Source organism: Pediculus humanus, genomic scaffold, assembly GCF_000006295.1.
Source record: "Pediculus humanus corporis 1103172108290 genomic scaffold, whole genome shotgun sequence".
NCBI classification, from domain to species: domain Eukaryota; kingdom Metazoa; phylum Arthropoda; class Insecta; order Psocodea; family Pediculidae; genus Pediculus; species Pediculus humanus.
This window is the reverse complement of record NW_002987859.1, coordinates 351824-366667: the sequence shown is the minus strand read 5'-3', so window position 1 is coordinate 366667 and position 14844 is coordinate 351824. Positions and strand designations below refer to the sequence as shown.

Below are 14844 nucleotides of genomic sequence, written 5' to 3'. Positions count from 1 at the left end.
TGGTAATTTAATAACAGGAAATCCGGATATAATAACATTATGGAATTATAGAAGAGAAATATTTTTGTCGTTTAAAAACGACGAGGATTTGGAAAGTTATCAAAAACTATTGAAAAAAGATTTACAATTGACAGAACAGTGCCTGAGAGTAAATCCAAAATCCTATGGTAGTTGGCATCATAGAATATGGATATTGGACAATTTACCCAAACCTGATTGGAACAAAGAATTAAACCTTTGCACAAAATATCTTCAATTAGACGAAAGAAATTTTCACTGTTGGGATTATCGTAGGATAGTCGCTGAAAGATCAAATGTTTCTCATTTATCTGAATATTGTTATGATCCCGTACTCAATATTCACATTTTTCAATTTTTTATAAACAAAAGACTGGTGATGAACTCAAATTGTTCTTCTTTAGAAGCGAAGCTTCTAGAAACTTTTTCTTTTGCAAGTGTTTGCTCGTCTGCATTGTTGAACGTTCGAAACAATTGAGTAGCAAAAGACCGAAGTAATATAGGGAAGCTACACAGCTTTGCACGTGTTCATTTGATTTTTAGTCTAGCTGTATTAAGTTCTTATCCATTAATATTAATTTTGTTATAGTGATAGTTTTAAGTGCTTGTTCGTTACTTATAATATAAAGAACGAACCGAACATAACAATATGAATTCACTCTAACATGAATACTGTATTATATTATGTATGTATATGTACATGTGTAATTATGGGAGGCAGGACTGAAAGTGATACCTCGGGAATGCCTCCCACATGGTTGAGGGGAGTATCCCAATTGGGTGGAGCAGATCTCTGCAACGGCCTATGCCGGAGGGGAATCTGCTCTCACCTTTGCGAGTTCGGATCTGATGATTTCGGCTTTGAGAGAAGGGTTGAGGTTGAGGCTGAAATGGGAGTTATACTCCTGCGACTGAAGGATATGAGTTGGTACCGGGAGGCAGGAAAATCACCCATATGCTGTATATGGATGACTTAAAAATTTATGCAAAAAATGAAGAGGAGTTAAATAAAATGCTAAGGACGGTTCAAACTTTTTCCTCTGACATCAACTTGAAATTTGGTTTGGAAAAATGTGCCAGAGTTAATATTGTCAGTGGAAAGTTAAAACGGAAGGAAAATATAGAAGACTCCGAAGAAGAACTTATTGAAGAACTGGACCCTGGATCAACATACAAATATCTGGGGATTGAAGAAAATTTTGGGGTAGCCAACAAGGAAATTAAACCTCGATTAAAGAAAGAATATTTTAAAAGATTGAGGCTCATATTACAGTCGGAACTGAATGGAAGAAATAAGTTAAACTCCATTGGCACATTAGCTGTTCCAGTAATAGAATACAGTTTTGGCCTTGTAAATATATATATATTGTTATGATCCCGCACTCAATGTTCACATTTTTCAATTTTTTTATAAACAAAAGACTAACGATGAACTCAAATTGTTCTTCTTTAGAAGCGAAGCTTCTAGAAACTCTTTCTTTTGTTTTATTTGCAAGTATTTGCTCGTTTAGATTGTTGGACATTCGAAACAATTGACTAATGAAAAATTGAGGTTATAAAGGGAAGCTTCACAGCTTTGCACGCGTTCTTTCGATACTTGTTTGTTATATTGAATTCTTATCCGTTTCCTTAATTTTAGTTTTTGTTGAGTGATAGTTTCTAAGTGTTTGTTCGCGAGTTAAAATAACCTTTACTTTTATTTTGTGAAAAAGTGTATGCTAAGCATTTAACACGTCACAAGAAATAAACTGTAAATTAATTTTAATATTAATTTGCGACTTATAATATAAAGAACGAACCGAACATAACACACAACGAGATGAACAACCGAACATGCTTTTATAATACGGCCACGAATAAATATTTTTACATAATAATAATAATAATAATAAATAAATAAATAAAAATTAAATAAAATTTATTTATTATTCTTATTATTATTATTTTTTTAAATTTTAAATTCGTTTCTCCATCCTTGGTCATATTAAATATATACATATACAAAATTTTGCTTTAAAACATAGTTATTTCATCATTTAAATTTTATTCCTATTAATACATAAGTTAAACATGAAAAATATGTGATTTTTTTTCTGACCAATCACGAGTAAGAATGGCGAGCGCCATTAATTTCTCATTATGTATACAAAGCACGCCATTGGTTAAAAATTGTACTGAAAATTGCATATACTCTAAATGCAAGGCGTTGAAGCGAAACGAAACTATCGAAAAATTGAGACCTCCTGAATATTATGTTTTACTGATACTCGGAACCAATTTTTCACTCATTTTTCTTGATTTTTTTTCGTCCGCCTTACTTTTTTGAGTTATGCAATTTGTCGTGTTCTCGCGTATTGCCAGTTGCATAACCACAATTTTTAAGGATTTTTGAATTTTTTCGATTTTTTCCGTCCGCCTTACTTTTTTGAGTTATGCAATTTGTCGGGTTTCGCGTATTACCAGTTGCATAACCCAATTTGTATAAAAATTCTGTTCTTTTAAGTTTTTCTTTTATGGGAATAAATGTATGATATAACCAAACATGCATGGTGGGAAAAAAAAAAAACAAATTTTATTTTTTTTTTAAATAATATATTTGAGAGAATAAATACATATATTACTATATTATTATTATTATTATTATTATCATTATAAATTTGAAAAAAAAAAAAAAAAAAAAAACGGAAAACTTAATAATCGTTTGTGGCAAATTTAGTAGTTTATGTGGCACGATTAAGAAAAATATACATACTGTTATGATCCCGTACTCAATATTCACATTTTCAACTTTTTATAAACAAAAGACTGGCGACGAACTCAAATTGTTCTTCTTTAGAAGCGAAGCTTCTAAAGACTATTTCTTTTATTTTAGTTGCAAGTGTTTGCTAGTTCCCATTGTTAAACGTTCGAAACAGTTGACTGACGAAAGACCAAAAGTAATATAGGCAAGCTACACAGCTTGGCGTGGGTTCATTTGATTTTTAGTCTAGCTGTAATAAGTTCTTGTTTATTAATATTAGTTTTGTGATAGTTTTAAGTGCTTGTTCATTACTTACAAAAATAAAGAACGAACCGAATATAACATATTAAAATTTTGGCGCAGTCGATGAAGGATTATTCTGAACGACAAGAAACCGGAGAATTCTTAAGTAATTCGTTTCATGTTGGTGGGTTTTAACTCTTTATCAGAATTTCTTTATATTGTAAGTAGTAGTAATAGGTAACTCATTTTGTGAACAATGCCTAAACTTGATCAACCTGTTTTCAACCCATCCCAAATATCCCTTAGATTCTTGTGTAGTCTAGTTCCTAATTTCTTTTCCGGAGAAAGGAACCAACTTAATGCATTTATCTCTGATTGTGATAATGCTATCGAATTGTCCTCTGAAGAGAATAAGTATCCACTCTTCAGATTCATCTACTCCAGAATCACTGGTAATGCCAAGATTCGAATTTCTTTGTACGATTTTGATAATTGGGATGACGTAAAAACGAAATTAATAGAATTATACCAAGACAAGAAACCCCATAGTCAACTGATAAAAGAATTGATTAATCGCAGACAAAATTCAACATGTATCCACTGTGAAGATAACACAATAAAATTGAAGGAAAAACTTAAAATTTTAGAAATTACAGAATCCAAACTTGAAGTTAAAGAGAAAACAGATCCTTTACCAGAATCCAAACTTGAAGTTGAAGAGAAAACAGATCCTTTACCAGAATCCAAACTTGAAGTTGAAGAGAAAACAGATCCTTTACCAGAATCCAAACTTGAAGTTGAAGAGAAAACAGATCCTTTACCAGAATCCAAACTTGAAGTTGAAGAGAAAACAGATTCTTTACCAGAATCCATTCCTGCTCAAGAGGAAAAAGCACCCTCTACAAATTTATCTAAGAAAAGGGCTAAAGAAGCACCCTCTACAAATTTATCTAAGAGAAAGGCTAAAGAAGCACCCTCTACAAATTTATCTAAGAGAAAGGCTAAAGAAGCACCCTCTACAAATTTATCTAAGAGAAAGGCTAAAGAAGCACCCTCTACAAATTTATCTAAGAAAAAGGCTAAAGAAGCACCCTCTACAAATTTATCTAAGAAAAAGGCTAAAGAAGCACCCTCTACAAATTTATCTAAGAAAAAGGCTAAAGAAGCACCCTCTACAAATTTATCTAAGAAAAAGGCTAAAGAAGCACCCTCTACAAATTTATCTAAGAAAAAGGCTAAAGAAGCACCCTCTACAAATTTATCTAAGAAAAAGGCTAAAGAAGCACCCTCTACAAATTTATCTAAGAGAAAGGCTAAAGAAGCACCCTCTACAAATTTATCTAAGAAAAAGGCTAAAGAAGCACCCTCTACAAATTTATCTAAGAGAAAGGCTAAAGAAGCACCCTCTACAAATTTATCTAAGAAAAAGGCTAAAGAAGCACCCTCTACAAATTTATCTAAGAGAAAGGCTAAAGAAGCACCCTCTACAAATTTATCTAAGAAAAAGGCTAAAGAAGCACCATTACTTCCTAAAAATAAAAATAAGAAAAAAGGTCTAAAAGTAAAAGAAGAAAGATCATCCATACAGAATTCAAAACCTAAAAATCATCCTAAAGCTGAAATTCAAAAGGAAACAAAAATTTCAAATAAAAATATAGGAGCTACTAAAAAAATTCACAAGCATAATTTTGGGAAGCATACTAAAAAGCGGAAATGGAATTCCAGTACCAAGAAATCTAGGAAGAAAGCATCCATTCTTATGTCAACCGATTTTCACGAAGAGAGTATTCCTGAGGTAAAGCTACTTTTACTAAGTAAAGTTCACCTATCGTCTAATGAAAAAGAGAAGATTCAAACCAGTCAAGAATTAGCAAGAGGAAATCTCAATGAAAAACTTAGTCCTGAATTTAAGGATCCATACGAGGTCAAGAAAAAATCTGGCAAAAACGTTTTATTAAAAATCCGTAACAAGGAAGTTACTTATCACAAAACCGTGTTCTGAGTAGTTGATCTAAAGAGAGAAATCCAAAATAATAATAATTTAACCCTTTTATTTTTCCCATATAGCTAATCATCATTTATTTTATTATTAATCCATTTATTCTTTTCTAAGTACCCTATATAAAATTCTTGTATTTTTTAGAACTTATGTCAATTTTGTTTCGAATTTTATGTCTCATAATTTTATTCTTTTATCTTTATTCTTTATGAAACATTGTTCACTAACGAGTATTGCCTAGGAAAGGTTCTACTACTTGCAGCTATAAAGCTTAAAATTATGTTCCTGATAAGAAGTCAATGTGAAGAGATTCAACAGTCTACCATACAGAAGACATAGCACCTACTACTACTCAAGGAGTCTCAACCTGGACGGAACCATTCAGAACCCGACATAGGAAACTGTCAAATCCGAACAAGAGGAGAAAACAAATTCTTTTTTCAAAATAATTGTTTTCCGTCTTAAGGGGGGAGGTGTTATGATCCCGTACTCAATATTCACATTTTCAACTTTTTATAAACAAAAGACTGGCGACGAACTCAAATTGTTCTTCTTTAGAAGCGAAGCTTCTAAAGACTATTTCTTTTATTTTAGTTGCAAGTGTTTGCTAGTTCCCATTGTTAAACGTTCGAAACAGTTGACTGACGAAAGACCAAAAGTAATATAGGCAAGCTACACAGCTTGGCGTGGGTTCATTTGATTTTTAGTCTAGCTGTAATAAGTTCTTGTTTATTAATATTAGTTTTGTGATAGTTTTAAGTGCTTGTTCATTACTTACAAAAATAAAGAACGAACCGAATATAACAATACATATATTTTATAAATATATGTATATAATATAAACGTGGCCAAATATAAATCAAACGTTCAATCATCACTCAAAATTTAATTACAGATTTAAAACGAGGTCCCTTCTATGACGACAAACAACCGAACCTGATTTTTTCTAATTATTCCTCTTTCTCGCCTTTTCCTCCCTCCCTTCCTCCCTCCTTCCCCTTCTTGCCTTCTCGCTTTTTCGTACTTTTTTCCAAAACGAAATCGTAGCCATTATTTAATTTATTTGAAAATATAACAGAAACGTTTTTGTCACCTCTCCTCTCCTCTCCAAAAGGTAGACATCATCTTGTTTTGCTGTCTGATACTGTCACTACTGAATGTGCCGGCTCGTCTTTACTGGTCCTTTCCTAAATGAAAGAAAAAAAATGTAATAACAATTAGTAAAGACAAATGTAAAAACTTTATAAAAATTTTCTGTTGTTTCATCCGCGTTCTACCTACTTACCATCGAGTAAAAGACGTCATTTCCGTTCTATACGAAAAACCAAAAGATAAGATTAAAAAACGAAAAGAAAAACTCGAATTTCCGAAGTATTGTGTGCTGCGAAAATCATTTCGACCGAAAATTCTTTTTTTTCCTATTTTCTTCTTCCTTTTCTTTTTCTTTTCCTTTTGGTTTTTTCTTTTTCCACCTCCTCCTCCTCCTTCTTCTTCTTTTTTCCTCTTTCCAATCAATCATCTTCGTCTTTGTCATCGCTATTCGATACCATAATAGAAAATATAATAACGCTTCGCGGTGTAATAAAAAAACGCACGCACGAACGCATATATGTGTGGCGGATTCAATGTTGAAAATAACGTGTCTGTCACGATCCCCGCGTCAATAGTTGACTTTTCTTCTGAAAGCCTCCGTAATTAAATCCACGATTTTTACTACAACAACAACAACAAATTCACTTCCTCGTTGTAAACTCTTTTTTTCTTTTTCCAGCACTGGAGAATTTCTTCTTCTTCTTCCATCCTTTTTTGATGACCAAAGTTTATCATCGTTTCCGAGTAATTATTACATCAGTCTGATGTTTGCTCTTGCTGGAAAATGTTTTGCCCCTCGATTGTTAACTTGTAACTCCTCATAGAGAGAGAGAGAGAGAGAGATGTGCAGGAGTTCATTTATTTTCTTTTATAAAGAGAACGACGTGGTTACAAAAAATCCGTTTATCCTCTTGACGTTGCCGTTGGCGACCACGACGACGACGACGACGATGATCTGCAAACAATATTTATTTATTTATTCATTAATGATTTACCACCATCACTCGAAGAGTTTTTCTTCCATATCGTAAATAGTCGAAGGAGTGGTTTCACTTAAACACACCTATACGAAATTACAAAGTTAAAGCAAAAAGAGAGAAAGAGAAAGAGAGAGAGAGAAAATAAAAAATAAATTTAACAAACAAACAAACAAACAGGTGAATATTGGCATCCTCGGGAAAGTTAGCAAGTTTCTTTCTTTCTTTCTTTCTTTCTTTTCCTTTTCCATTTTTCATACTCTATGAGAGTAACGTTAGTTTACTTGAGGTGGTAGCCATTGTTGCAACTAGTGGCTTATCGATCGTCTTTTTCCTTCTTGACCTTACGGCTTCTTCGGCAAACAGCGGCGACGGTGGCGGTGGGGGCAGCGGCGTTCGTAATTTTTTTCTTTTCTTCTTTTCAACGTCACTGCCGTGACATTAATTATTATTATTAATATTATTATTATTATTACTTCACCAATCATGAAATATTTTTTGCGCGTTTGCGGTCGAAGGCGAAGTCCGGCGGAGGAAACGCGTAGGACGCGACGCGAGAGAAGAGCATTGCGACGACTTTGGCGAGAAACTCCCCCGTCATGCCGGCCGTCAGTGGCTTCGATTAACTCCCCAGCTTCTTCGTCACAATGCGGAACGAAAAACCCCCCGGATCGAAATCCACTTCGCTCAGGAGGTCCTTTCAACTCTCCTCCTTCGAACTCCATATCGTTCGGTGAACCCAAACCCGCGACGCGCGTCACTCCGCTTTATATCCCAGCAAAATTGCGAATCGATTCGCACAGTCGCGCGCCAAATGCCCTGCCGCTCCGCACCTGAAACAACTCTCCTGCGCTCCCTCGACCCTCCCCTCGCATTTGGGACACCGCGCGCCCAGGTGCCCGGGATTCAGACACCTGAAGCACACGGCCTTCCGCTTCGGCGGAAGAACTACCCGCGCTCTAACCCACCCGACGGTCACCTTGCCCGCCTCCAGGAGAACGAACGCGGCGGCCGCGGGAACAGACGCGAACCCCAGTCGCGGTCGTGCGCCCCGTTTGATCGGAGGGCGCACCAAAACGTCCGAGAAGATATCTGCCTGCCCTAAATAACGTGAGAGCGACGTCGTGCGACGTTGCGGACTCGCAGAGACCCTGGACGCGGAGGTCGACCCTTCTCGCGGAGCACGTGACCCCCAACCTGCTATGACGAAATCTTCCCCGCAAGACAATTCCCGAGGTCTCGCACCCGGCGCTAAGCTCGAGAAGATCGCGGCTACGCCGACCTCGGATGCGAACCGGGTACCGGCGCGACAACCCCCTCCCTCTGACGGAAGGACGTAAGGCTCCGAGATCATCGTGACCACGACGCTCCACGTCCCTATCAAGTTTAGCAAAAGGTTCTGAGCCCCCTGCACCTGTTTAAATTAATTTGGAGAAACTTCCCCATGCCTACCGAGAGCTACTGGCGGAGCCGTTCGTTCCCGGCTGGCACGCGGAGGTCCCCCCTATCCTACCAATTTCGGTTCCCCAACGAAAGGACGTACCCCTAACAACCGGCGACCCGCACGGAGAACCCCCGAGCTATTTCTACCTTCAAATAAAATTAAAATAGAATTTCACACTAAAAATATAGCAAAATATGTTATAATAGTATTTTTCCCGTCGTTCATTGTTCTTTTTCCTAAAGTAACAAATCCTCTAAATGTCCAGGTTTTTTTTTTTGCCTACGCAGATTTTGTCTTCATTAATAAAGGATATAGCAGGAGTTCTTGATTTATCCATATTCATTGGTAAGGATTTTTTTTTTCTTTCGCTGTTTTTGCCAGTTTGTTTTATGGTTCCTTGGTGCCCTAAGGAGAGTATCCTACCGACAATTTATATGTTATGATTCTTGAAAGAGGAAAATGATCTTGATCGCTCCAGTATTTACTTCGTGTCCCAAACGTGTCGTACATGAACACAAAACAGGAATCCAAGTGTGAAAATAAAAATTGATGCTTCTAATTCCACTTGTAAGAAAATCAAATTCTCTTCTACTTTGACGCTCCGGTTGTGTGTCTGCTTATGATGGACCAACTAGGTAGACTCTGACTAACTGATTGATGCACTCCTTATACTCTTATTATTATTATTATTATAAAAAGTAAAAAAGAAATAATAACTTTTTTTTGTTTTTTAATAAAATAAAATAAGAAAATTTCATTGATTTTTGTTTAAATTTAAGTAAAAATTTTTTTTTTTTTTTGTGTGTGTGTGTGTGTGTGTGTGTGATTTTGAATCTAATAAAGAAAGATGCCGGAGATGATGAAACAAAGTTGATGAAAACAGACAGAAATGAAAGATGAATGAAGAAGAAAGAGTTTTAAAAACCTTAAAGGCACCTTTCGAAAACAATAGTTGAATAAGTGCCTGAAGGTTTTTTTCATTAACGCTTACGACATAAAATATTTACAAAGAAAAATAATAATGATAATAATAATAATAATAATAATAATAACAACATATATTAAAAAATAAAAAAAATTTTTTTTTTTTTTTACTCCTGACAATCGTCGTCGATACTACTACTACTACTACTATTATTATTATTATATCATTCAAACAACACCCGTTTAATATTTATCGTTTTATCCTCCTCCTCCTCCTCATTATTATTATCATCATCATTAATATTATTATTATTATTACAAAACTTTTTTTTTTCAATTTTTTAATAAAAATTCCAATCAAAAAAAAAAAAAATTTTTTTATAGTGCGATTTCCTGGATGGTTTCTTCTTGTAGGTTCTTCAAAATTTTCTTTAAATTTCCTTACATTGAATGTGGCATGGCTCCCGGTGTTGCTCTCACGACGACCGGAATCGTTTCAGTTTTTGTTCCCCACATCCTGGCTATTTCAATTTCCAAATTTCTATATTTCAGCCTTTTGTCTGCTTCTTTGGCTGTCTCGCGTTTTTTTCTGCCGGCACGGATACCTCAATTAATTTACGCCATTTTTCCGCATTATGTCTGAGGATGATATCCGGTTTTTTAGCTGGCACAGTTCTGTCAGTGTGGATTTGTTGGTCGTACAGAACTGTGCATGGGCCTACTGTCGTAACCGGGTTTGGAATGTGGTTGTACCACTCCTCAGGTAATCCATCCATTCTATATTCTCGGCATACATTCATGTTTTGCCAGTATCGGGAAACCGGAAATTAAATGGTCGATGGTTTCCGATTGGGATTGGCAAATTCGGCACTTGTCATCTTGGCGGACTTTGAGAATTACTTTCTCATAGTTATGGGTCCGCAATGCCTGATCTTGAGCCGCTGTAATAAACGCTTCCGTTTCAACTATGAGTTTTCCACGTCGTAGCCAATTGTGCGTGCTTTTCTTATTAATATCTTCGGCATTTACTCTTTTTAGATATTGCCCATGCAACTTTTTCTGTTCCCTTTTGCCTTTTAATTTCTTCTGAGATTCGGCTTTGCTATCATAAGTTGCAAGTTGCCCTTCTTCCATTATCTCGTTTTCTTTATTTTCTTTGAAGATTCGTTTTGCCCTTTTCAGAACTCCTTTTTTTCTAATTTTTTCTTCCGTATATATAACTTGAGCTAAGATAGGGTCCTCTTGATGGGATTCCATGTATTTTCCCATTCCAATTATGGCATTCTGGTATGCTGCTTCTATTTGTCGTAATCCTCTTCCTCCATCTTTCCTGCTGACGTACAATCTATCCACATCAGGTTTTGGATGTAACGTACCATTCATAGTTAACATTTTCCTTGTTCTTCGGTTCAGGTGCGTAATTTCTTCTTTTGTCAAATCGACGAGGCCAAAACTGTATTCTATTACTGGAACTGCTAATGTGCCGATGGCGTTTAACTTATTTCTTTCATTCAGTTCCGACTGTAATATAAGCCTCAATCTTTTAAAATATTCTTTCTTTAATCGCGGTTTAATTTCCTTGTTGGCTACCCCAAAATTTTCTTCAATCCCCAGATATTTGTATGTTGATCGTGGGTCCAATTCTTTAATAAGTTCTTCTTCGGAGTCTTCTATATTTTCCTTCCGTTTTAACTTTCCTCTGACAATATTACCTCTGGCACATTTTTCCAAACCAAATTCCATGTTGATGTCAGAGGAAAAAGTTTGAACCGTCCTTAGCATTTTATTTAACTCCTCTTCATTTTTGGCATAAATTTTTAAGTATTTCATATACAGCATATGGGTGATTTTTCTGCCTCCCGGTACCAACTCATATCCATGATCTTTGATATTAAGCTGTCTGGACAGAGAAATTAAAGACATGCAGAATAAAAGAGGCGACAGTGAATCTCCCTGAAAAATCCCTCTTTTTATAAATATTTTTCTAGAAGAGTATTTTTACACTTCCAGCTGGGTGCACCAATTTTTCATACTCTTCTCGCAGAACGCTGTAATTTTAGGGTCTACTTTATATATTTTCAATGCCTCAATAATCCATTCGTGAGGCACACTATCAAAGGCCTTTTGATAGTCAATCAATGCCATGCTGATTTTTTTGGCAACAAATACGTTTCCCCGTGGTTATCCATTCTGGCATTTCTTGCTGTCCCATGATTAATTTATTTATGGATATCACTAAATACTTATGGGTACCTGTAAAATTCTTGATCCAAAAGTTTTGTACCCTATCTAATCCGGGACTCTCTTCTTATATCTCCTTATTCTCTGAGAATAGAGCAACACCTTTTGTTTTAATGTTTCCACGTTGAGTTCTATATCTTCCTTGGTCTTCAGTTTATATGTCTTTTTAAGGTGATCCAATTTTTTTATTGTCCTCTTCTTTAGGTTATTATCCTTCTTCATTTCACATTTTAATACCAGGGAGATATGCGATCTTATTCTTTTATTATTATTATTATAATTTAATGTGAACAGAATAAAACAATTTAGTGTTATTTTCCTCGAGGGTACAAAACACAAAAAAAAAGGTAACACTTTAAATTATATTAAAAGAAATAATTTTTTTTTTTTTTTTGGGAAACGCCAAATAAAAGAGTAAACATATCAAAATATAGTAGGTGTGTACCACCACCCATTGGCAAACAAATAAAAAATTAAATAAATTTTTATACCTTAAGGTACTTAATTATTATTATTTATCACTCGTGTTGTTATTCTAATGTAAAAAACAAATGGATAACAAACAAAAAAAAAAAAAATAAGAAATTTTAAAAAACCTTGTTTTTTTTTTTTTTTTGGTTGATTTTTTGCCTTGAGGATAAATTTTACAAAAATTTATCCTGATTTTATCGAAAATTTTTGTATTTAATAAGAAGATGTTGGTAAACAAGAAATAAATGATTATTATTATGGTGTGTATGTGTAATTAAAAGTATTGTAAATTTGTCAACCGAATTACATGAGAAGAATGCCTTAGGGATTGTAACCGTTCACACTTTAGTCCACCACCTACATTCATTTTTTTTATTTTTTTTCTTTGTCGTTTAAACGACATTGAATTTTTTAATTAATTCCTTTTTTTAAATATGAAGGGGTTTTTTAAAAAAACTTGTTCTTCTTCTTCTAAAATAGATAATTTTCACCCACATACTAAATGATAATCAACTAAAACAAAATATACATATTTAAATTTTTACAAATATTTCTTTTTTAAACGAAAAAAAAAAATGTTTGAATTAAAACGAACAAAAAGTGTGAGGTCACATATAAGATTTAAAAAGGATATATAATGATAACCCTAAGGCAATTTCTTCTTATTTATTCGATTGATGTGTTATGTGATACAAAATTTTACTTTAACTTCTGTTTTTTTTTCAATATAATCATTAAATAACATCAATTCGGTTTTTACCTTATTGCTCTCATTTTTGTTAATTTTTTTAAAAATTATACTTACACTAGTAACTTATACTTATACTAGCCAAATAAAAACTAAAAAAATATTATTAAGAATAATAATAGCGTTTAATAAGACTTAAATTTTACTTAAACGTCCTTATTTGTTTATATATTTGAGTTTTTTTATTATTGTAAATTACTAATGCAAAAATTACTTGTTCCCTTAAAGAAATGATAAAAACGGATTTCTTACAGATTATGGTATCCTCGTCAAATGTACTCCCCTACTTTTTTCTTTTCTTCATGTTTTAAAACGTTCGTGTTGTTCGTGTAAAACAAAAAAATACTCAAGTTTTTTTTGATGTTAATTTAAAAACTTTTAAACCTACAGTTTTTTGATTAATCATAAGTAAAACCAAAAAAATAAATTGTTTTAACGAATTAACGATTATATGACATATTTGAAACTTGTTCGAACGTCGTGTGCTGCCAACTTTTGAAAAATAACGCGCTTTTTTGTAGTAGCAAATTATTTTCATTTATTTTACTTTTTTTTAAAGATAGGTTTATATTTAGTTTGTAGAATAAAATTTTAATAATATGTATTCGTTTTAAAAATATTTTAGAAATTAAAAGTCTTTATTATATTATTTAACGACAGCAAATAATTTTCGATATTTTTGCTGTCGTCAATGTAATACTTGCTACTAATATATTTGTATATAAACATTCATATTACGTTTTATACTTACTTTTTTTTTTTATTTAAATATTATAAGAAATTAAAATGTATCAGGAATTTGTTATGAAAGGAGTATCTAAGGAAGCGTCTAGAGCTTCTTGTAAAAAATGTGGATATTCAGGTCACCTGACGTATCAGTGCCGTAACTTTATTAAAGTTGATCCGAATAAAGATATCGTTTTAGACGTTAGCAGTACAAGTAGCGAAAGCGAAGACGACACATTAACTCCACTTACCGCATTACAGTTAGAAGAATTAAAACAAAAATTAAAAGAAAAAAAAAGGAAATCTAAAAAGAGACGAAAATCATCCTCATCATCCGCATCCTCATCATCATCATTATCTTCATCCAAAAGTGATTTCAGTGAACCGGCAGCAAAAAAGAAAAAAAAAAGTAAACATAAAAAACATAAGCACAAAAAAAAAAAGAGTAAGAAAAAAAGAAAGAAAAACTCATCTAAAAAATCTTCCGATAATTCATCATCATAGTAAATGCACAAATTTTTATGTAAACATGTGATTTGACAGTTATCGATTTAAGATTTTATAATATTTTTTCCATACAATTAATTAAATTGTTATTATTTTATATAAATGTGACTGAAAAATAAAAATTATTTTTTTACATTTAAAAAAAACATATAAAACAAATAATTTTAAACATATTACTTACAAAACATGCTAATAATTTCAATATAAATTTGTCGTTAAAGAAAAAAATATGTAATTTTCTTTTCCTCTTGCCATTAAACCATTCCTCGAAGTAATTTCCATGTACATTATCACAAACAGTACAAATCCATGGAGGAACCAAATCACATGATTGCATATTTTGTGCCACGCAGCATTCCATCTGTAAAATAAAACAAAAAATTATTATTATTATTCAGTCGCAGATTCAACACAAAAAAATTTTTTTTAAGCTCCTTATAAGAAAAAACAAGACTGGAAAATTTAACTTAAAGAAAAAAAAAGGGTACAATATTTTCAAATGTATTATTTAATTAATTTTTTTTTAATTAATTAATTATTATTATTATTATTTTTTAACAAATATATGTATAAAACTTTACCGAAAACAAATCCATCATCTATAACTATTTACCTTTTTTTTTTTTTTTTTTTTTTTTTTTATTTTCATTAGAAAAAATAAATTAACATATTATTATTATTATTATTATTATTTGACAGATTATTATCATAATT

The 14844-nt window shown here is 33.0% G+C and overlaps 1 protein-coding gene across 1 annotated transcript; it reads left to right on the top strand.

Annotated features, from left to right (window-relative positions):
- Positions 1 to 13701: 13701 nt before the first annotated feature.
- On the top strand, positions 13702 to 13931 carry Phum_PHUM537640 (uncharacterized protein; the record flags this gene model as incomplete). The annotated part of the gene is made up of 2 exons (XM_002431575.1): positions 13702 to 13883; positions 13913 to 13931. The coding sequence occupies 2 exons, from the start codon at positions 13702 to 13704 to the stop codon at positions 13929 to 13931; spliced, it is 201 nt and encodes a 66-aa protein (XP_002431620.1).
- Between the last annotated feature and the right edge of the window lie 913 nt (positions 13932 to 14844).